General features: G+C 46.7%; 2 protein-coding genes across 6 annotated transcripts in view; one reads left to right on the forward strand and one right to left on the reverse strand.

Moving 5' to 3' along the window:
• Positions 1–1,397: 1,397 nt before the first annotated feature.
• SNX11 (sorting nexin 11) lies at positions 1,398–10,870 on the reverse strand. Of its 4 annotated transcripts, XM_040497286.1 has the most exons (9): positions 10,760–10,827; positions 8,846–8,980; positions 8,415–8,474; positions 7,380–7,434; positions 6,856–6,942; positions 6,452–6,552; positions 4,488–4,583; positions 4,048–4,260; positions 1,398–2,926 (listed from the first exon to the last, which is right to left on the reverse strand). In XM_040497286.1, exons 2-9 carry the CDS (start codon positions 8,974–8,976, stop codon positions 2,653–2,655), a joined length of 1,017 nt encoding a protein of 338 aa, XP_040353220.1. In that variant the 5' UTR covers positions 8,977–8,980; positions 10,760–10,827; the 3' UTR covers positions 1,398–2,652. The 4 variants fall into 4 exon arrangements, with proteins under 4 accessions (XP_040353220.1, XP_040353223.1, XP_040353221.1 ...); XM_040497289.1 differs by lacking the exon at positions 8,846–8,980 and having other exon boundaries at positions 10,760–10,854; XM_040497287.1 differs by lacking the exon at positions 6,856–6,942 and having other exon boundaries at positions 10,760–10,828.
• Positions 10,871–11,306: 436 nt separating this feature from the next.
• The window catches only part of CBX1 (chromobox 1), a 30,079-nt gene continuing 19,642 nt past the window's right edge, over positions 11,307–21,743 (forward strand). The window contains exon 1 of one of the 2 annotated variants that reach the window (XM_040497291.1): positions 11,307–11,452. The gene's annotated coding sequence lies outside the window, so the exon portion shown is untranslated. Of the gene's footprint in view, positions 11,453–19,773; positions 19,975–21,743 lie in introns of those variants that run through there. The other variant, XM_040497290.1, reaches the window with a different exon arrangement.

Consider the following 21,743-nt stretch of genomic DNA (forward strand, 5'->3'; position numbering starts at 1 on the left):
GACTTGTTTTCATACAAGAAAACCTACCTCCCCCCCCTACACACACACACACACACACACACACACACACCCTTCCATCCACCAAACAAGATGAAAGCCATGAGCATGAGCACACTTATCCCGGGTAACAGGAGATACCAGACTTGGGCCACAGAAGCAGCAGTCAGAAAAAAGGTGACTACATCAGGCACAGAGCCCAGCTCAAATCTAAGTTCAAACGCAAAATACTTGAGTTCCACAAAAGCTGAGTACAGCTGGGCCAGCCCCTCTCCCCAGGGGCTCCCCAGTCTTCCCTACTGAGCTCACCAGCCCTGGTAGCCGGCCCTTAGCACACGCAGGGACGGAGTAAAACGTGACAGGCCAATAGCACTGCCTGCATGGAGAGGAAATTCTGGTTTTGCTGTTTTCCTGGCAACTCCAGGCCCGCATCAGAAAATCTCTTCCCCTCCCTTCTTAGGACATCTCCTCCCATGGCATACACTCAACTGTGCACAAGACGGTGCTGGGATGGCGCCTGGCCTTGGATTGACTGAGCTGCTGTGGTACGCACTGCTGGTAATGGATCATTAAAAAAGCCGGGAGTCAGAAAAATCGCATCCGTGTCTTTGAACGGCTCCTGCTGTCCCAGCAGCCTACCCTGCTGGCAGAACTAGCTGCTGAGCACCAACTCCAGGAAGAAAAGGAGCGAACAGAAGAAGGCCAACCCAGCTTGCTGTTTTTTGGCTGAGTAGGGAATTGACACAGACCACCTCCGGCTCCTGTCTGGAAGTTTCGAGATCAGAGAGCTTCAGGCACAGCTGGGTTCACAGCTGCACCATTTGGAGCATTGGACTCATTAATATTCATGAGTCATCCCCACCAATCGGCAGAGCGGATGCCATTAGCTTAGCATCTGTCGGGTTTTTGTGAGGGTTGCGTATGGAGTTTTTTTCCCCTTTTAAATGAACTTCTTTTGACATTTTGGATTTGCCTCTGTAGGTTTTCTAGCCTCGCCTTGCTCCGCTGCATCATATAAAGGAGAGACCCAGGGGAGGCGGGCAGGAAAGAGGGATGGGTCCCAGCCAGGGCTCTGCATCTGCCTGTTGACAAACTTTATTTCTCTTTCAGCACCTGGCACCTCAGACAGGCTGCGAGGACGGAAGCGGCAGCAGGTAAATTATCCCTAACAAGGTTCATGCCCACAAGTGCAAGAAAAGCCGGATCCTGGCTCTCCAGAAGACGACCCTTCCTCCAGCGGTGGACTAGCGCGGCACACACAGTGCCGGAGAGCTGCGGCCCCCGGCTCTGAACCGTTATTTCCACGCTGATAAATTCATGATTTATGAAAGCAACTACTGCCAGCCCTCCCTCCCTCCTCCTCTGCTACAGCTTGTTAGACACGAATGGCAACAACCGTCTTAAATACTTGGAATTTTATTTCAGGCCAAAGCCCCTCAACTCTGAACTAAATGCCATGACAGTCCCACAGCACAGGCTGGTATTAAAGGAGCCCGCAGACAGGGCGGGCTGGCCAGAGGAGGGGGGGGTGGGCGAGAGGAGAACCGCACGCCCACACCCACACCTAAGCGCCACGCAATGCACACCGCCAGCGGCACTGGGCTCCTAGCCGCTCGGCTCTCCACGGAGAGGAATTATGGCAGCAGGAGGGCAGAATGCCTCATTGTGTGAAGGCGTGTCGTTCCTCACCTCCATCCCCAGAGCCCTCTCTCCAGGCACAGACAAAGCCCTTGCGCGCCATTGGACTGAACATACGGCCTCCCTGCAACACAGCAACACAGCAGAGGGACACCGTGGTAGCTGAAGCCCCAGGGGCAGGAGGCTATTACTCAGGGAGAAGAGAAGGATTCAAAAAAGAAAGGAGCCCACGCTAACCGTGCAGAAAACACAGTCACATCTCTGCTTTGTAACCGGAAAAGACAGCGACAGCGCAGGACCCAGGACAGCCTTTTCTAAAACAAAACCCCGAGCCGTTGCCTTTCCTCGGGCTGTGACCGACCGCTTCTCTTCCGCAGATGGCCATGAGCTCAGGCCCCACGCGGTGAGACTGAGGTCTCAGGATATGCGGGAAACCCCGGCGACAGAGGAGTCACAGCACTGTTCCGTTCCGTGGGATTAGTGAAGGAAGGCAAGCGAGGGGGTGGGAGAATCAACATTCACCCCCTGGTCCACCAAAGGAGGCAGGCAAGAGGCCAGCCTCCCAGAAACAAAGTGCTCCAAGGGCCGCAGCAAAAACACAGCCCCCGGGAATACAACTACGCAAGTGTTTCTGTTGGGTCAGTATTCAACAGGACAGCTTAAAATCTGCCACTTGCAGGTCCCCAAAACCAGTCACCTGAGGCAATGCTCTCGGGTCCATTAACGAACATCTAAAGAAACTCAGCTCCCAGGGGAGTAAATATACCACCCCCCGCCCAGTGTTTCCGTGCAAAACCAACAGCCCGCGGGCCTTACGCCTACCTTACAACTGGACAGTGTTTAATCCTGCGGAGGAAGCCTGAGGAGCTATTGCGACCCGCCTCTGTGTAACCAACCTGAGCAGAGGCAACCGTAAGACACTAAGTGGCCCAACCGCCCACACCTACCCTGTGCCCGATCCCACCCCAGCAAGTCCCCTTGCCGCCTCGGAGCAGAACCCAGGGCTCAGACCAGAGCTCATTTCTCCACAACCGTTTCTAACTGCCCAGGGTCCAAAGGCACAGCATGGTCCCCTGCCATGGCCCTCCTCACTGGCTGAGGAGCAGACGTCCCCTCATCGGGTCTTGTAAAATCACAGCATGATGGCGAGGGGGAGGGTGGCAGAGGGGGGCTTTCCAAGGAAGGAGCTTCAGAGTCAACAACGGGAGCCCACACCTCGAAATGGTCCTTTTCTTCCCTGGGAGGTGGTGAGGGAGAGCTCCTCCTGCCCGATCGTGGAAGAAAGCAGCAACTGGGAAAGGACGGGACGGGAAAAAGAAGGGCATGAGCGGAGAAACAAAAATCAACAGATAAGCACAAGTGAACAAACAAACAAACGGTGGGCCGGCCATACAAATGGATTATTATTTGGCCATAAAAAGGAATTAAACACTGAAACCCCCTACAATACGGATGCATCTTGAAAACGCGGAGTCGAAGAAGCCAAGCACAAAAGACCACACCTCGTATGACTCTGCTTGTGTGAGATGTTCAGAACAGGCAAATCCACAGATGCAGAAAGTAAACTAGTGCTCATCAGGGGTTAGGAGTTTGGGAAAATGGGGAGTCACTGCTAATGGGTCCAAGGTTTCTTTGGGGATGATAAAAATTGGGGTTCTAAAATGGACTATGGTGACTGACGGTTGCACAGCTTTGTGAACAAATTAAAACTACATTAACTGTAACATTAAAAGGATGACTTTTAAAATATGTAAATTATAACTCAATAAAGTCACTTTTTTTTATAAGATTTTATTTTTAAGTAATGTCTAAACCCAATGTGAGGCTTGATCTCACAAACTCAAGATCGAGAGTCACGCGCTCCACTGACTGAGCCAGCCAGGTGCCCCAAAATTGTTACTTGAACAGGGCAGGAGTTGGGGGGGGGTGCCTGGGTGACTCAGTCAGTTGAGTGTCTAAATTCAGCTCAGGTCATGATCTCGAAGCTCAGGAGTTCGAGCCCCACATCGGGCTCGCTGCTGTCGGCTCAGAGCCCACTTCGGATCCTCTGTCCTCCCTCTCCCTCTGCCCCTCCCCTGCTCATGCTCTCTCTCTCTCTCTCTCAAAAATAAAATAACCATTTAAAAAATTAATTAATTAATTACATAAAATGGCGGGGAGAGAAATAAAGAACAGAATGAGAAAGTCTTCTTTTCCCCAAGTTTCAATAGGAGAGCCTGCTACCCAGGGACGAGGTAGCCCAGATGCTCAGACCCTAGCGCACAAGATGAGAAAACCATGCACAAGGGGAAGGAGGCCTCTCTGAAAGGCTACCAATGCCGTGACAGGACCTTCTCTATCCGACGGACACCTCACTGGCCCGGGCTACAGTAGTCCTAGCCCTCGGTGCCTCAGAAATGAGAGCTCCAGTACCTCTTAGGCTGGTCTCCTTTAGCCAGGTGAGAAGAACCCCGCCTCTCCTCCTGGACCCAGCCACAGTTTGACATAGCGTAGTGAAGAATGGCGTCAGAAACCGTCATGGGGCTTCGGCCCTGGACACAGGCTTCGATCTCAGGCACCGAGAGCTGGCTTTGCAGGAAGAGGTGTAACTGGCTGTCTGACAGGAGGACCACACTCTGCAGGACCCTGGGGAAAACACAGGATGTACAACACAGCATCACCCTGAGCAGCTGCCCTCCCCAGCCCCACTTGCTGAAGAGCTTCCGGCTTGAGGGAGCACTGAAGGTATGGGGGTGCGAGAAAGGCATCTACCATAGATGTGCCTGTCTATTCAAAGGGACCATCCTGCCTGGCCCCTTCCCCCTCCCCGCCCACCTGCACGAGGCAGGTGCTAGCCCACCACGCCCACTCACTTTTCCAGGAAGTGCTGCAGACCTTGCCGGCGCTTCTCAATGAACTCATCTGAGCTGCCAAAGAAGGTTGACTTCCCAGGAAGTTCAGGTACAGGGCTGTGGGGTCACATAATGTTGAACACCCAAGATGAGTGTGACATTAAAGACAGTCATTCCACCCCCTGAGCAAGGAAACCCCCTAAAAAGAGGCACAAATCAATACACATAGCTTTTAATAAGGTAGGGAGGGGGGCAAGGCTAATACCGACTGCGGGACATCCATGTGTCAGGCACCATCAGAGAAGTTAAGTAAATTTCCCGATGTCACACAGCTAGTAACCAGCAGAGTTGGTATTTGAATCACATCTATGACTTCAAAACTTCATTGCTGCTATACTACATTGTTTACAAAACCCACTCCCACCATCAGCTTTTAGGTTTTTTTTGTTTGTTTGTTTTTTAAGTGCATTATTTATTGTGAGAGAGGGGCAGAGAGAGAATCCCAAGCAGGCTCTGCACTGGAAGCATGGAGCCCGACACAGGGCTCGAACTCAAGAACCAAGAGATCATGACCTAAGCCAAAACCAAGAGCCACTTAACCAACTGAGCCATCCAGGCGCCCCTGTCAGCTCTTATTTTAAAAAGCAAAAAACTTGGGGTGCCAGGGTGGCTCAGTCAGTTAAGTGTCCAACGTCGGCTCAGGTCATGATCTCATGGTTCGTGAGTTTGAGGCCCGCATCAGACTCTCTGCTATCAACACAAGAGCCTGCTTCAGATCCTTGTCCCCCTTCTGTCTCTGCCCTTCTCTCATTCTCTCCCTCTCAAAAATAATAAATTTTTATAAATAAATTAAATAGATAGATAGATAGATAGATAGATAGATAGATAGATAGATAGATAAGAAGAAACCTGGACACGGAGATGTGGAGCCTGCTGGGTCCCTGCATGTAAATTAAGACCTACCTCCTCCAACCCAAGCAGGTCACATGCTTAGAATTTTCTAAAAGTAGTTGAGTTGTAGCAAGCCATCCACAAATTCTTTAAACCTCCCTAGCTTCTATTATGAACATGTTTTTTAAAAAAACAACAGGCCAGGGGCCCCTGGGTGGCTTAGTAGGGTAAGCATCCAACTTCGGCTCAGGTCAAGATCTCACAGCTCGTGAGTTCGAGTTCCGCATCCGGCTCTGTGCTGACAGCTCGGAGCCTGGAGCCTGCTTCGGATTCTGTGTCTCCCTCTCTCTCTGCCCCGTCCCCAACTCATATGCACGTGTGCATGTGTACACTCTCGCTCTCTCTAAAATAAATAGACTTAAAAAAAAAAAAAAAAAAAAAAAAAAACAGGCCAGGCAATAGGATGCAGGATCCATCAGAGGAAATCCCAACTGGCAATGAGGACCTGACCCATGACAGCGGCTTCATCAGTCCCACATGTTAACTAACCGGCTCGGGCACCCACAGGCCACCTGTCCCCAGAGCATTCTGTTCTAAACTGTCTCCAGTTTTAGGACTTATTTGGGATGGTATAAGTGAGGAGTGAACAATACTACTTTCCCTAAGTCTCTCAATCTGTTATGTCTCTCAGAAAATTTCTCTGCACAAAAAAGAAAAAAAAAATTAAGATTCTTTACAGGTCAAATGGACAGGAACACCACTGGTCACGTTAAGTCCAGGTGCTAACAGGTTTCTGATAACCAGTGACACGCACACATAAAATGCTAGCAGTACACTTGTTTAGCCCTGGATGAATATGCATATTAAAAAAGAAAACTATTTTTGATATTTGTATGACTTTGTTAGGTTAAAATACTAGAAATAAGAACTCTGTCTTTACTTTTTCCACTGACTTGAAAACATAATTTAAGAACACATTTCTCAATTTCCTAAGTGCCTGACACGTTGCCAGGTTTGTTTGTTTTTTATTGTAAACTCTGGTTCTCACATAAGCACCAGTCTCAGATCCAAGAAAGAAGCAGAAGCAAACTCACACTAAACCAGCATTTCTCTGTAGCTGCTTTCTCAGCCACACGAACTCACGGTAGCGGCGACGCACACAGGACGTCTTGGCGGTAAAGGCCTTGCTGTTGGTCTACAGGAGGAAGTACGTGAAAAAGAAAAAAACAGGTAGAAAAAGACCAAATTTACATGAACTCCCCATGGTCCCTCTGACGGAGGATCCAAGCCATCAGGCCTGATCAAGGGCTCTGACCAGAGCAAGGTGCCACCAGGCAGCTAGAAAGCAACTCTCACCCATTATCTCAAGTTCATGCCCCTCCTCCCTCCTTTTCTTCTGTCTCCGGACAGTCAAAATACCCACAAAAAGGTTCTGCCTCAGCACTAGCCCTCAGTGCTAGAGAGTGTTGATCCCAATGCAACAGTGTGATGCACTTACGTGGAGAAATATCTTATAATCCACATAAGAATTCCAGGAGCCCTCATTCTGCACGCGGGGGTCCTGAACACGCACAGTGATCACCTCCTGGAGGTAAGAAAGGCTCCTTCAGCTTCGGCTCAGCCACACAGTAAGGCAACTTTGACAACACAGGTGGCCAGATTTTTCCAGTCAGCACCAACTTTCATTCATTTATTCATTCAATTCAACAAGGATTTATTGACCACCCGCTATGTGTCAGACTCGGCTCTAAGGCACTGGGGGCAGAACGTGAACAAGAGAAAAAAATCCTTGCCCTCGTGAATGTGACATTCAACCATATTCCAACGAATGGAAAAGGTCAAAATGGAGTCTCATTTCCCTGCATGGCTTTACTATGGATTTCCTTCTCCTGCCTTTATTTTGAGCTCATCAGCACCCCCGAGGTATTACTGTCAGTACAATACCACGGAGCAATGATTTGCATCTTTTCCCAAATCCCACCAAACTTTTACCCACCTGTTTCCTGGAGACCACACGCTTACCTCCTGCTCTTGGTTTTCCAACATCCTACAGCAAAAGCCCATTGGAAGAAAACATCTGATAAGGGACAGAAGACAGGGCAACAATCACGGTTAGTATGCCTCTGTTCTTATCACTCTTCACCAAGGCAAAACCCTGAAAATTCTTAATTGAACCCCTGGGAAAACCCAGGCAACTTTTTTCGTTCTCGTGTAAAACTTAAGAGGAAGCAAAAAAATCCCCCCCCCCCCCGTCCCCCCACTGTAGCTCAGTGCCAAGCTAAAAACCCAGATGATTGGACTCCCTGTGCAGACCACTGCCAGAACCCTTAACTAGGCCACCTCCAGCCAAAGCAGGTTTGGGTCTGTGCACCTCCAGCAGCCAGAACAGGCAAGTTCAGCTGTAAAACCTCTGCTTGAGGATTGCAGGTGACAGTAGTGTCTCACCGGCACACACTACACACCCTAGCAAGTGAGCCTAACACTGCCCCCTCCTGGCGGTTTAGAGGCAACCACGCCCCACAAACACCAAGGCTTTTAAAAGTCTCTCTTTGTCTTGCTAACCCTACAGTCGCCTACCCAGAGGTAAATCATAGAGCTGGAGAGCTCCGGGAGCACCTGAGTGGGTTGCCCAGTGGCAACCTTCCTTTATCTAATCTGTTCTCCGGAACCCAAGCCAATGGCTCCCAATCATTTCCTCTCTCGACATGCTATCCGGTTTGTACCTCTGCCCAAGCACCCCACAGCTGCACACAGGTCGGCTCGGGATGTTTTCCGCTCCTTTGTAAAGATTCATTAAAGCCTAAGCCCCTGATTTCCCCCAGTGTGGCAGTTTACATGTGCAGCGACATCCCCCACTCCGACAAGGGGACCATGAAGCCTACAGCACAGGGTTACTCGAGTCCAAAGGGGCCCATGATGTCACCTTCTGTTAAAATACAGCACTAATCTTGTTACTCCTAGAACCACTCCAACAGCATCCACCCTGGCTGCCGCCTCCACCCCCTTCTCCTCTCTTAAGAGCAGAACAATAAGGTTTAATTTCCCTTTCCAATTTACCTTGAAATGAAAACTGACTTCAGCCAATATGTACTGCCAACAAATGACCCAGGCTGGCTCCTGGGAAAACAAGACTATCTCTAAGCTCTCCCTCTCCTCCCCACCCCCCATGCCCATTCACACACCCACTCATTTTTACAGTCCTACAATTAATTTGAAACACATTCTCTTATTAGTTCTGCCTTACCATTAGAAGAGTGTGTAATGAGTTTCTTTGTATTTTATGCTTTGCTAACACAAGGCTAACGTTTCAAGAGAAGGGGAGCTCATTTACACCACGAAATTAGCAGAGCAAACAACTTCCCCCATTCTTTCCAGAATACCAGAAGATCTCTCCACCCTAGCCACTGCACACAGAGACAAAACTGCGTGGTATGTGACAGGATTGGGCTACACTGTTGAGCAAACCAGAGTTTTTGTGACTGTAATACCCTCTTCGTATTCTGGCCGACAATCTGATTTTTCCATCTGATGAAATCACTGTCACAAAGGGGTCCTGAACTGAAAGGAAATTCCAATTCCGTAACGCCCAAAGTATAACATCTCCGATACAAGCAGTCATATGCCTGTGACAGAAAAGAACAGACCGACTAGCTGTGAACAGTTAACCACCTCAGATTTTTTAAAAAATAATAAAATTTTCTCTTCTCTTTTCAGCCATTTGGTAAACTGTCAGCACAGCAGCAGAGGGTTCAACATTCTGAAGTGTCTTTTTCACAAAAGTAACGATGGGAAAGATGAGGACAAGGAAATCAGTCATTCATACACTCAGTGGGGCTCAACACGTCTCCTGTGCCTTGAAAGGTTTGCCAAATTCAGGACCATAATTTAGTAATGAAATGGTCATCGTTCTGAGGCTCAAGTAGAATTTGTATAGGGCCCTCCACCACCTCCAAGTGCAAGTCCCTCTCCTTTCCTTTGGGGCTAAAACCACTTAGAAACAAATAGCTATCAACTCACTTAAAAAAAAAAAAATCCCAGCACCCCCCAATAGGCTGTATACTTAAATCTAACTTTAAAGGGCACCAACAAAGATTCAGTTGTAACTTGCCCTTAAAAACGCTAGACACTGGAACAAATACAAAAACCCAGACTCCAAATAATAATTTCTAGTAACTACTGTTCTCCATCAGCTTCCTCCGCACAGATGCCACTCCTCACAAGGAAATGCTCAGTTCTGCCTGTGAAGGGGAAGGAGGAAGTTCTTTAACTTTGGCTCGTGATCTGGGAGATGGATCCAGGTCATCTAAATAAGGGTAAGTCAGCGATCCTCTCAGCTACAGCTACGTATGCATCCCACTCCGCACTAACTGCATTTCCTGGGTCCTTTCAATCACATCCAAAGCTTCCTTTTCTTTCTCCATCTGTACCAGCACCAATATCTCCGGGAAGAATCCAGTTGTTTGCTTTATACAAAGCAGATTCCTTGTAAAGCTCTCCAGTGTCCTAACAATTCAAGGTAGTAATTCAAGGCTTTCCCACCATTTTCACCCCCATTTAAACTACTTCAAAAGGAGGTTAAAAACAAATTAAAAACACCGTAATCAAGTAGGTTAAGCATCTGACTCCTGATTTCAGTTCAGGTCATGCTCTCACAATTCCCGAGATCCAGCCAGGCGTCAGGCTCTGCGCTGATAGCCCGGACCCCGCTTAAGATTCTCTCTCTCTCTCCCACTCTCTCTCAAAATAAATGAAAAAACATTTATTTTACATCAGGTGATAAAAGTATATTGAGCCACCAATACTCCTATCCCTTCTTACTCATTCTTGAGCCCTTGGTGCCAGATGGCAACTCCAAAAGCTCTCCTGCCTAAACACCCACACGTGGTAGAGAATGCTCCCTTTTCTGACCAAGTTCTGTGTATTCCCAACCAAGCAGCTCCACTCCATCCTTCTGTCCATTTGTAATTTGCCACTCCTTACACATGGAAGGTAAATCACAAAAGCGACCACACTCTAGCAAGAACCGCCTCCATCCCCGTAAAATACTTGTCACTACTCCTACCCCTAGCCGTTTGGGTAATTGTCCCCAAACTCTTTAACTCTGACCACTCCCTCTCCATTCTTAACGAACTAGGAGCAAAAGGGCCCCATGACCCTTCTTCTCCTTTGGCGATTCAGCTTGGGGAGTGGAAAGGAAAGATGCTTTCTACTTTGAAAACAAATGGAAAAGCCGGGATTCCTTCCTTGGATCCGGAGCAAGCACCCGCCTTCATCCCGGGACGTGAGACAGCCTCTTCCCTAAAACGTCAAGCGAGAACCCCACCTCCAAGCGCCAGCCTGGACGCTCAAGCCTCACTGGAGAGCAGCGATCTGTCCCCGCGGTCCCGCCCACGACCCCTCACCTGAGAGCAGCACCCACTCCCCACAGCGACACCGCCAGCGCCGCACCATAGAGCCAGCCTCGGCTTCTCCTTCCGGGTAAGTGGCCGGTGCCCCGGTGCACGACGGGAGAAGGCTCCCGGCCACGCCAATCGCGGGTGCCCAGGACGCCCCGCCCCTGCAGGCCCGAGCTCTTAGTGGAGATTCCCGCTCCGGAGGCGGCGCGCTCGCTCCGCCCAGTCCCCGGCCGGAGTCCCGGCCCCCTGAGACTCACTCGGGACACTGGAGAGTGGACGCGGGTGAGGAGCGGTGAGTGGGCTCTGACTGCCAGTCCAGAGCCGTGTCCCGCTCGTCGTCGTCAGGCGCAGCCAATCAGCGGCCAGGGGGCGTCATTAAAGGTCCGAAAGAGGGTCCCCGGACCGGGAGATGTGAGGAGGTTGTCGCCTTCATTTCTGTCGGGCCGAGGGCCATCTGGAGTGTGGGAGGGTCGGGGAAGAAAACGCCCACATTCCTGGAATGTCTCAAAGTCCCGAGAGCTTCCCCATTTGAACCCACTGGGTTGCAGTTCCCCCGCGGAGTTATCAAGGGCGGGCGAACCCACTGACCAACTCACGTTGGTAAAACCAGGGATTGTCAGAGCGAAAACCGAACTGAGATGGCCCAGCAAACACCCGTTTGACTCGCGGAAACAAGCCCAAAGAAGAATCGCGCAGCTGGTTAGTAAAAAAGAAAATACGTTGGATATCATGATTTTTTTATGTTGTTGAAACGTCTGTTAACAACCTGTTTAAAGGTAATTTTTGCAAAGATAATAATGTCTAGGAAAAATGGTCACAAAATACAAGCTCTGGCTTTAGACGGCCTTGGTGCAATACCCAGCACTACACTGGACTGTGGGGGCTTAACCTGATCCTAAATCTTTTTAAGTCTTAGTCTCCTCATCTGTAGAATGGAGGTTATGCACAAACCTCGGAAAAGCTTTTCTCAAACATTTAGTCTCAGGATCCCTTTACATTTTTTTTTTTTTTTTTTTTTTTTTTTTTTTAGTAAAGTGTACGCCCAACGTGGGGTTCCAATTCACGACCCCAAGATCAAGAGTCCCACGTCCTGAGGACTGAACCAGCCAGGCACCCCAACATTGTTCAAAATTGGTTAAGAGTGTTTGTTTATGTGGGATATTCACTGGATTAGAAATTAAAATTGAGAAATTTAAGAACATGTATTAATTCACCTAAAATAATAATAAACCAATACATGTTAATATGTTTTATGAAATATAACTACACTTCCCCCCAAAAATTAGTAGAGTGTCATTGCATTACAATTTTGCAAATCTCTTTAACGTCTGGCATAATAGAAGACAGCTGGATTCCCATATTTCCTCCCCATTTTCTCTGATTTGCTATGTTATTTTGGTCTAGGAAATGAAGAAACTCCAGTCTCTCACAGATACATAGTTAGAAAAGGAAGGAGTATTTTTAGCCTTCTCCAATAACTGTGGATACTAGCAAAACTCAACAAACGGTAATTTCTTAAAGATTAATTGCAATGGGGAATCTGAAACCACTCAGAAAATATTGGTTTACTGAATTATGCAGATCTTCCAAATATTGATGCATTTCACTACTCAACATTAAAAAAAATCACATGCATTATAATCATTGATCTCATCACAAAAATCTTGGAAAGCTGTCAAGCTCACTTTGGTGGATACCAAGCACCTTTTCCAAAATTACAATTTTTTCTTGAAAGCTCAAATTTTATCATTGACAAAAGTACTTTAAGTCACTTTTCTTTCATGTGCCAGGCTCATTCCATTCAAATATGCAAGTCTGAATAACTATAGTTTCCCTGTCATTCTTTCAAGCAAAACTTGTGTCCTAAATTTTTTTTAGTGTGTATTTATTTATTTTTGAGAGAGAGAGACAGAGCACAAGCAGGGGAGGAGCAGAGAGAGAGGGAGACACAGAATTGGAACCGGCTCCTAGCTGTCAGGACAGAGCCCGACACGGGGCTCAAACTCAAACCCGTGCGATCATGACCTGAACCGAAACCTGACGCTCAACCGACTGAGCCACCCAGGTGCCCCACAAAACTTGTGTTCTAAAGTCCATGTCCGTACCGTCCTGAACACTCCCGATCTTGGAAACTAGCAGGGTAAGCCCTGGTTAGTACTTAGATGGGAAAAAATGGTGTTCTGTGCTCGTTCAGTTCACACATCTCAATCACACAACCATATACTTCAGTAAGTGGCAGAAGGGTTTTATGTAAAACTCCCATTTCATTACACAGAACATTTAAAAGATACATACTCCAGAAGAGAGATTTCACAAAATTAATTATTTGTACTGTTTCATAGTTTAAGTGAAAGTGTTTTTTCTTTTTTTAAGATTTTTAAGTAAACCGTATGCCTAACAGGGGGCTCAAATTTATAACCCTGGGATCAAGAGTCCCATGCTCTACTGAATGAGCCAGAGTAAACCAGCCAGGCACCCTGAAAGTGGCTTTTTTTTTTAATTTTTGAAAATGGCTTTTTAATTATTTTATTGCATAGGTGTGGCAGAAGAGAATACCATGAGTCTAGCACCTTGATTCACACTAAGGTGCCAGCCATCTCACCTGCTGTTGTCTTTGCACCATTAGTGAAAATGTAAACACAGTGAAAAAGCAAATCATGTCTTCATATTATCATGAAAATAGTTCTGACCTTGCAGACTCCCTGTAATTCTCTTAGGCACTCCCAGAGTCTGTGGATTACACTTGGAGAACCGCAGAGTATATCTGCAGAATGTATCCATTCATTCATCAAATATTTATTAAGCCCTTTCTATGGGTCTGGACACTGCTGCAGGCATTATGAATAAAGCAGTGAGCCAAACAGGAAAACACCCTGACCTTATATTATAAGTAATATAAGGGCTTAGCATCATTGCCTCATATGTTACTCAATAAATGTCTTTTTTTTTTTTCATTTTATTTTTTAAAGTTTATTTATTTATTTTTAATTTTTTTTTAACGTTTATTTATTTTTGAGACAGAGAGACAGAGCATGAATGGGGGAGGGTCAGAGAGAGGGAGACACAGAATCCAAAACAGGCTCCAGGCTCCAGGCTCCAGGCTCCGAGCTGTCAGCACAGAGCCCGACGCAGGGCTCGGACTCACAGACCGTGAGATCATGACCTGAGCCGAAGTCAGCCGCCTAACTGACTGAGCCACCCAGGCACCCCAAAGTTTATTTTAAGAGAGAGAGAAAGTGCATGTGTCTCGTGAGTAGGGGAGGGGCAGAGACAGAGACAGAGAGAATCCCAAGCAAGCTCCACACGCTGTCAGCACTGAGTCCCAACTCCCAACTCGGGGCTCGAACCCACAAACTGTGAAATTATGACCTGAGCCCAAACCAAGGTCGAATGCTTAACCGACTGAGCCACCCAGGTGCCCCTCAATAAATGTTTTTAAGTAAATTTATTAGTGGGCACCTGGGTGGCTCAGTCGCTGAAATGTCCGACTTCAGCTCAGGTCATGATCTCACGGTCTGTTTGAACCCCGCATCGGGCTTTGTGCTGACAGCTCAGATCCTGAACCGTGCTTGGGGTTCTGTGTCTCCCTCTCTCTCTCTGCCCTTCCCCTGCTTGCGTGCTCTCTCTCTCAAAAATAAACATTAAAAAAAATTTTAATAAATAAATGAATATTAAACAATAATTTATTAAACAATTTGAATGTAATAAGGTTTCATAGTGCCATATCTTATGTTTTATTGACCTTATTTTTTCAACTGTAATTTCTAACACTTGATAATGGGGCCAATCTCTATTATACCTAAAATGCTAGTACTTCTTCAGGCAGTTAGCACTTTGCATGAGAAAATCAATCAATGTCAAGGCTATAGGTGCAAGATTTGAGAAGTATAGGGTTTTTTTTTTTTTTACATTTTTTTTATTTATATATGAAATTTATTGTCAAATTGGTTTCCATACAACACCCAGTGCTCATCCCAAAAGGTGCCCTCCTCAATACCCATCACCCACCCTCTCCTCCCTCCCACCCCCCTGAGAAGTATAGGTTTTAACTAGAGTCCAGTAACTACCAGGAAGTCACGTGAGAATCACACTGACCAGGGGAGGTAAGAAAGACAGATAGCTCTCAAGTATATTTGCCTTTTAAAAGAGAGTCCTTGTTAGCCCCAAATGACTAAATCCTTAACAATAGAATTTCAAGTAGTAGTTAAAATGAAACAAAGACTCTCACACCCATTAGGAGATGACTACTATCAAAGAAACAGAAAAAGACAAGTAATGTGGGGATGTGGACAAATTGGAGCCTTTGTGCACTGTTGGAGGGAATGTGAAGTAGTACAGGCGCTGTGGAAAAGTTTGGCAGTTCCTCAAAAAATTAAAACCATATGATCCAGGAATTCCACTTCTGGAATTGAAGAAGGGTTAAACAAGCCAAAAACGGATCCAAAATGGAGTCACTCGTGCTAAGCGCGTGTCAACAAACCAAGACTTAAAATCTAACCTAATTTCTGTTTCAGCCCCTCCCAGGAATGTACTCTTAACTGGTCAGGCTAGTGAGGTAACCTTGTGGGCACCAGTGAGGCAATCTGCCTGAAAGACTCTTCCGTCTCCCAAAGAAAGATAGGTAATCTAATTTTTCCTCATCCCTGCCAACTTTCTGTCTATAAAAGCTTTCCATTTGGGGTCACCTGGCTGGCTCAGTCAGTAGAACATATGACTCTTGATCTCAGGATTGTGAGTTGGAGCCCCGTGTTGGGCATAGAGATTTAAAAAAAAACAAGGCTTCTAGCGGCGCCTGGATGGCTCAGTCTGTTAAGCGTCCAATTTTGGCTCGAGTCATGATCTCACAGTTTGTGAGTTCAAGTCCCACATCAGGCTCTGTGCTGACAGCTCAGAACCTGGAGCCTGCTTCAGATTCTATCTTCCTCTCTCTCTGCCCCTCCCCTGCTCGTACTCTTTCTCTCTGTGTCTCTCAAAAATGAATAAAAACATTAAAAAAAATTTTTTAAAGCCTTCTATTTTGTATGCTCAGCCCCTTTCTACTTGCTAGATGGGATGCTGCCTGATTCATAATCATTGAATAAAGCCAATTTAATGGTTAAATTTTCTTAGTTGAATTTTGTCTTTTAACACCCAGAAGAATTAAAAGCAGGGTCTCAAAAAGATATTTGTAGGCCATATTCTGAGCAGCATTATTTTTTTAATGTTTATTTATTACTTTGAGAGAGAGAGAGAGAGACAGTGTGAGCAGGGGAGGGGCAGAGAGAGGGAGACACAGAATCCGAAGCACGTCCAGGCTCTGAGCTGTCAGCACAGAGCTGGATTTGGGGCTCAAACTCCCAGACCACAAGATCATGATCTGAGCTGAGGTCTGAGTTGAAGTCGGACACTTAACCGACTTGAGCCACCCAGGCGCCCCAGAGCAGCATTATTTATAAGAGCTAAAACGCAGAAGTAACCCAAAGGGCCAATAATGGATGAATGGATAAACAGAATGTGATATATACATACAAAGGGATATTCTTCAGCCTCAAAAAAAGGGGGGGGGGGTTCTGACACACGCTGCAACATTTGAACCTTGAGAACATTACACTAAATGAAATAAGCCAGTCACAAAAAGACAAATACTGTGCGATTCCCCTTATATGAGATTCTTAGAGTAGTCCAAATCTTAGAAAGTAGAATAATGGCTGCCAGAGGTTAGGAAGAGGAGGAATGGTGAGTTTTTGTTTAATGGGTATAGAGTTTCAGTCTTTAAGATGAAAAGAGTTCTGGAGATGGATGATGATGATGGTTGCACTGCATTATGAATGCATTTAATACCACTGAATTGTACACTTAAAAATGGTTAAGATGGGGGGGGGGTGTTCCTGGTTGACTCAGAACGCTGAGCGTTGGACTTTTGATTTTGGGTCAGGTCATGATCCCAGGGCTGTGGTGATCGAGCCCTGCCTCCAGCTCTGTGCTGAGTGTGAAGCTTCTTTCTCTCTGCCCACATCCGTCTCCCCCACTAGCACTGTCTCTAAAATAAAGTTTTTTAATGGTTAAGATGGTAAATTTTATGTTGTGTATATTTTACCATCATTTTAAAAATTGGGGGAAAATGAAATAAAGAATTTCAGACAGTGGGGAAGAAAATATTTCAAAAGTTCTGTACTGGGGCACCTGGGTGGCTCAGTCAGTTAAGCGTCCGACTTCACGTCAGGTCATGATCTCACAGTCCATGAGTTCGAGCCCCGCGTCGGGTTCTGTGCTGACAGCTCAGAGCTTGGAGCCTACTTCGGATTCTGTGACTCCTCTCTCTGCCCCTCTGCCTCTCACGCTCTATCTCTCTCTCAAAAATAAATAAACATTTAAAAAAACATTAAAAAAAAAAAAGTTCTGTACTTCCCCCACTCCTTAAATCACATGAGAAGCAACTATGTGCTGTACCTAAAATAGCTACTGTTTATTAGTGCCAGTATATACAGGCATTCCCTTTATACATTACAGTCCATCCCACAGAAATGCTGCAAGGTAGGTCTTAGGTAATGTTTCCATGTTTCAGATTTCTCTGTTGGCTGAGGCTCAGAGAAGTTAAGGAGCTTGTTCAAAGTTACGCAGCAGGCAAAAAGTAGAGACAGAACTGAATCCAGTTCAGCCTGATTCCAAGTCCTTGTTCTTTTTTGCGGCATCAGACTTCCTCTCTTCCCCACATTCCTTGAGATTTTAGGAACTTCATGTGAGAGACACATTTCCTGTGGGCATGAGCAATGTGACTTCAAATGTTGTCTTGAGCAAGATTACTATGACTGAGTTGCTGTTACCCTTAGAAGGAAAAGAAACTCTGAGGGTCTGAATAACTTAAAATGCCACCATTCTTATGGGAAGAGAAAAGAACTAAACCCATTTGATCCTAAAAGATTTTCAAAAAAGATACTGTTACGGAGAAACATTAGGCTTGAGAGTTTGACATTCATCCCTAGCAGAATTCCAGAATAGATCATTAACAAGAGAGCTCTGAGTTGATTGCAGATTCACATAAACCAGTGGTGCTCTGCTACCTAAAAAGAAAAGGTACCTTTGACTCCCTTAATTCAAGAATGGTGTAGAACAGCTGTGCAGTGATGACTCCCCCTATTTTGAAATACCCATATAAAGAGCCAGGATTTAATAACAGACTAGATATGGTAGACCCAAAACTATTTTCCTATGATGTACGGTTTAAGAAAATGGCGGTATTTAGCCTGGAAAAGTAAGACCTTGGGGCGGGGGGGGGGGGGGGAGACATAAAGGCTGAATTTCAATATTAGAAGGAATATGAAAGAGGAATTACGTTTACCGAACATAACTGTGTACAGCCACACACCCAGAACTAGGAGGAGTAGGTGGTAGTTCCATGGGAAAGCCGAATTCAGCTCAATATGAGGAATTCGGGATGGCAGCATTTCACATAGACAGAATTATAGTTTGGGAGTTAGACATGACATCAAATTGCAATCCCACCACTTTCTTGATGAATGCCATTAGTCAGATTCTACAACTTTTCCGTAAAATGGAAATAGTACTTCCCACCTCCCAGCGTTGCTTAGGATTAAATAACATTAATCAAGACCTTAAGAGAATTCCTAGTGCTGGGGTAAGCACTCAATAATATGTAGCTTATATTATTAGAATTAATTTTTTCATCATTAAAGTTATTACACACAGAACAGGACACTTTAGGAGGGAGTAAGTAGCTGAATTTTTGCCTCTTCATAGACACCCAACCCAAGGTCTCAGGAAGAATTGCCCTCTTCCCTGTGCTCCCACAGCGGTCTTAGCAAAAGTATTATGATATTCTTGAGCTGGGTTTCTTACATGACAATTCTCCACAGCCCTGCACAGTGCCTGGCTCAGCAAAACTGTTATATACACACAGGCTCCCGCATTCTGAAGTGGAGTACAATAGACTGGTTGCCTTTCCTCTTTACCTCTGATTAGGAGGATATGTGAATATTCAGAGTAAAGAAGGAAAAAAAAATCATCTTCTGGTAGTTCTATTCCTGATTTGATAGGGAAAAGAAGCACAAAAGAGTTAACAAACAAACAAATAAAAAAGCACAACCAACCAAAACCCCACAAATCTGATGTGAAGAGATGGAGGAAGGAAAGCTTGATCACCTGCCCTTTCTGTCAGGTAGGACATTTCATTAATTCACTTAATCATTTATTCAACAAATATTGCTTGACAACTGTATGCCAGGGACTGTACTGGGCATTGAGTATAGGGTGGTGAACAACACGAGGCGGCAAGGTTTCTGCCCTTACAGGAGGTTAGAAAACAGAAGACAGACATTAATGACAATAAAGTGGGGTAAACGTTATGGGAGACTGAATTTCCATATGAACAGAGTTGGGGACAGCGAGATAGTTGAAGTCAGAACTAAACAGTTTGTCTCGAAGAAGAATAAGCGTGGTTTTTTGCCTTTCTCGGTGTTTTGGGAGGTGGCTGGGTGAGGAGTGCTCACGGAGATAAGGGGGTTCTGCACTAGAGCTCTGGCTTGGTGCAGTCAACGAAAAATTTCGAGAAGTTCTGGAGGCCCTGATGAGGAAACTACCTGGGGGACCTAACCTAGTCTAAAGAATCAGGCAAGACTTTGAAGGGGAAGTACTTTATAAACACTGAGAAGTAGGAGCCTTACAGAGATTTGGGGCAGAAATTGAGGATTACAGAGATTATTGGCGATTTAAGGTCTGGTGAGAAACCTCTTTAGATTCAAAAATGTCAAGGATTCACGTGAACTGTCCAGAAGTGGTTGATTTTTCGTACCAAGCTTCATGGGGCTCGCTCGTAAAACCATACGTTCTAATTCCCTAGGTCGCAACGTTCTAAACTAGAGCTGCTCCGGCGCTTGTTAAAAAACTAAAACTCCCCGAACCCCGCGCACACTCCGCGGGGCGGTGTAGCACGCGCGCAGTACTTTGGGTCTTGTAGTCTGGGATGGACTCCAAGTCCCATAGTACTGTGCGGAGGGTCGTCGCTCCTGCGCAGTGTGGGCGGCGGGTAGCGCCGAGTGCGAGGCTCTTTTGTTCGTCCGAGGGGAGGGCCGTTGGCCGGGGCCTGCGGTACGCCGCTTCAGTGAGGGGCTCGACTGCGGCCACCGGCTTGTTGCTTTTCTGGGCGCCACTCCCCCGGCCGGCCCGACGCGACGCGCCATTAGCGCGGCACCGATTCCTCTCGGGCTCTTTGGCGCTGCTCTGAGGTGAAGAGCCCGCTAAAGGAGGGGAAGCGGGGAGCTGGGGGGAGGTGCGCGGCAGCGGCGGCGGTGGCGGCGGCGGTAGTGGTAGCCCTGGGTGAGGGGCCGCGCTTGCGGCCGAGGTCGGGAGCTAGGAACGCGCCGGGTCCCGAGCCCTTCCCGCGCGAAGCTCTCCGCCGGGTGCGGGGGTCGGGCGCCGGGCGCCGAGCGCGAGAAGGATGGAGAGGGCGGGGCGGGCGGCGTATCCTGAGCTGGAGATAGAAGCGATTCGGGGTGGGCCGAGCACTGGCGGGTCTCTCCTCAGGGCCTGGGTAGACCAACAAGACAATACTACGTGGTTGGGTGCGCGGCTGCTGGATTGGGCTGGGGAGGAAACACTTGAGTAAATTGGGAAGGGGACAAGCTGGGCAACCTTGATGCTTGGACATGAGTGGAGAGGGTTGACGGCTGCGAGACCTTCGGTTTCGAACGCATTCTGAGAATATCGGGTCTGGCTGGGGCAGTCAGAGGCATTTCGCTCGCCGGGCTAAGGAGAAGTAACTTCGAGGAAATTGGAGAGGGGGCTGGGCAGCCCAAGGTGTGCTTCTTGGGGAGATCATCTGCTGGATAACCTGGAGTGGGGGCTAGGAGAGGGAGGGGCGGTGAGGTGCCTGGCTTGGATCTGGAAGGGGAGGAGCTGTTAGGGTAAATAGGGCGGAGGCCCCGGGAGTATTTCAGTTAGGTGTGAAAGGGGCTGCCTTGCTTCCCGATGGGTCCTCCTCACGCGGTGGGGAGGCTGTTAAAAAGAATGTGTGCAGAAAGGATGAAAACAAGATTTCTCCTCTTTTCTAGGCTTTCAGATATCTTTACTCTTTGATTCCTTTCAGGGAGTTAATATACCAAGTGTAGCGCTTCTGCTTTGATTTCTCGATTAGTTCCATAAGTTTTTATCTGGGATCGTTACTGGTCGCAAAGGGCAGTGAAATCATAGAAATGTGTAGATGAGTTCACATGTAAGGAATTAAGTTAGTGAGAGAGAGTGTGAAATGATGTGGGAAGTGGGGAGACAAAGAGGAAAAGTTTGTGAGATCGTGAGATTTGTTTCATAGGCTCTTGTGATTTTTAGCCAGCCTTTCTTTGTTGTTGGAAATTTTGAATACAAAATGAGCAGTACTTCTTCAGAGCTTCAAATGAAGATTTTTCATGGACGACTTTATTTGCGGACTTGTATTGGTTTAACTCAATTGAGGTGGAGTTTACAAAAGGTCAGTTGTACTGGAAACTCTGGTCAGGGGTAAGATAGCCTCCTCAGTTGTATTAAGAATCATGCTACCATTTTAGAATAGCTCTGAAAAGGTCCAGTGTTTTGGAATAGAAGCATGAATACATTTGGAAAATTAGTACCTGTGTTCCTCCCTAGGTGCTTGCAGACATTTATATTGTAAGTAGTATTGTTAAAGGGCAACTTGTTGGAACTGGTAGCACCTTACTAAAGCTTTAGGGCAGGTTCAGGGTCTTCATTTCCGATTTTCCTTTTGGTGCCATTTTTCTTCATTGGCTGCTGTAGCCTGAATTGTTTTTCATTAAAGATGTAAATAGTGTGTAGCCTGGTGCTTCTAGCTTCTTGATTGAAAGGGACCAAGTAAGAATACCTTAGACTTCTGCATTTTTGACTGGAAGATACTGGTAATTGTCTAACCAAACCTCTAAAAAGAAGCTACCGTTATATAAGAGCACTTGGGCTGATTCATTTGGAAGAGCATGTGACTTTTGATCTTAGGGTCGTGAGTTTGAAC

This window comes from Herpailurus yagouaroundi, unplaced genomic scaffold (genome assembly GCF_014898765.1).
Source record: "Herpailurus yagouaroundi ecotype Mexico unplaced genomic scaffold, PumYag 189, whole genome shotgun sequence".
NCBI classification, from domain to species: Eukaryota; Metazoa; Chordata; class Mammalia; order Carnivora; family Felidae; genus Herpailurus; species Herpailurus yagouaroundi.

What these genes read in the sequence shown, in the direction of transcription:
- SNX11 (XM_040497286.1), bottom strand. Translation starts at nt 8,976, where the DNA reads ATGACTGCTTGTATCGGAGATGTTATACTTTGGGCGTTACGGAATTGG. An exon ending in CTGCAGCACTTCCTGGAAAA is followed by an intron (nt 4,261 to 4,487) that starts GTGAGTGGGCGT and finishes TGTTTTCCCCAG; the next exon opens with GGTCCTGCAGAGTGTGGTCC. An exon ending in AAAGGAGACCAGCCTAAGAG is followed by an intron (nt 2,927 to 4,047) that starts GTACTGGAGCTC and finishes GTCCTTTCCCAG; the next exon opens with TTGCTGCTTTCTTCCACGAT.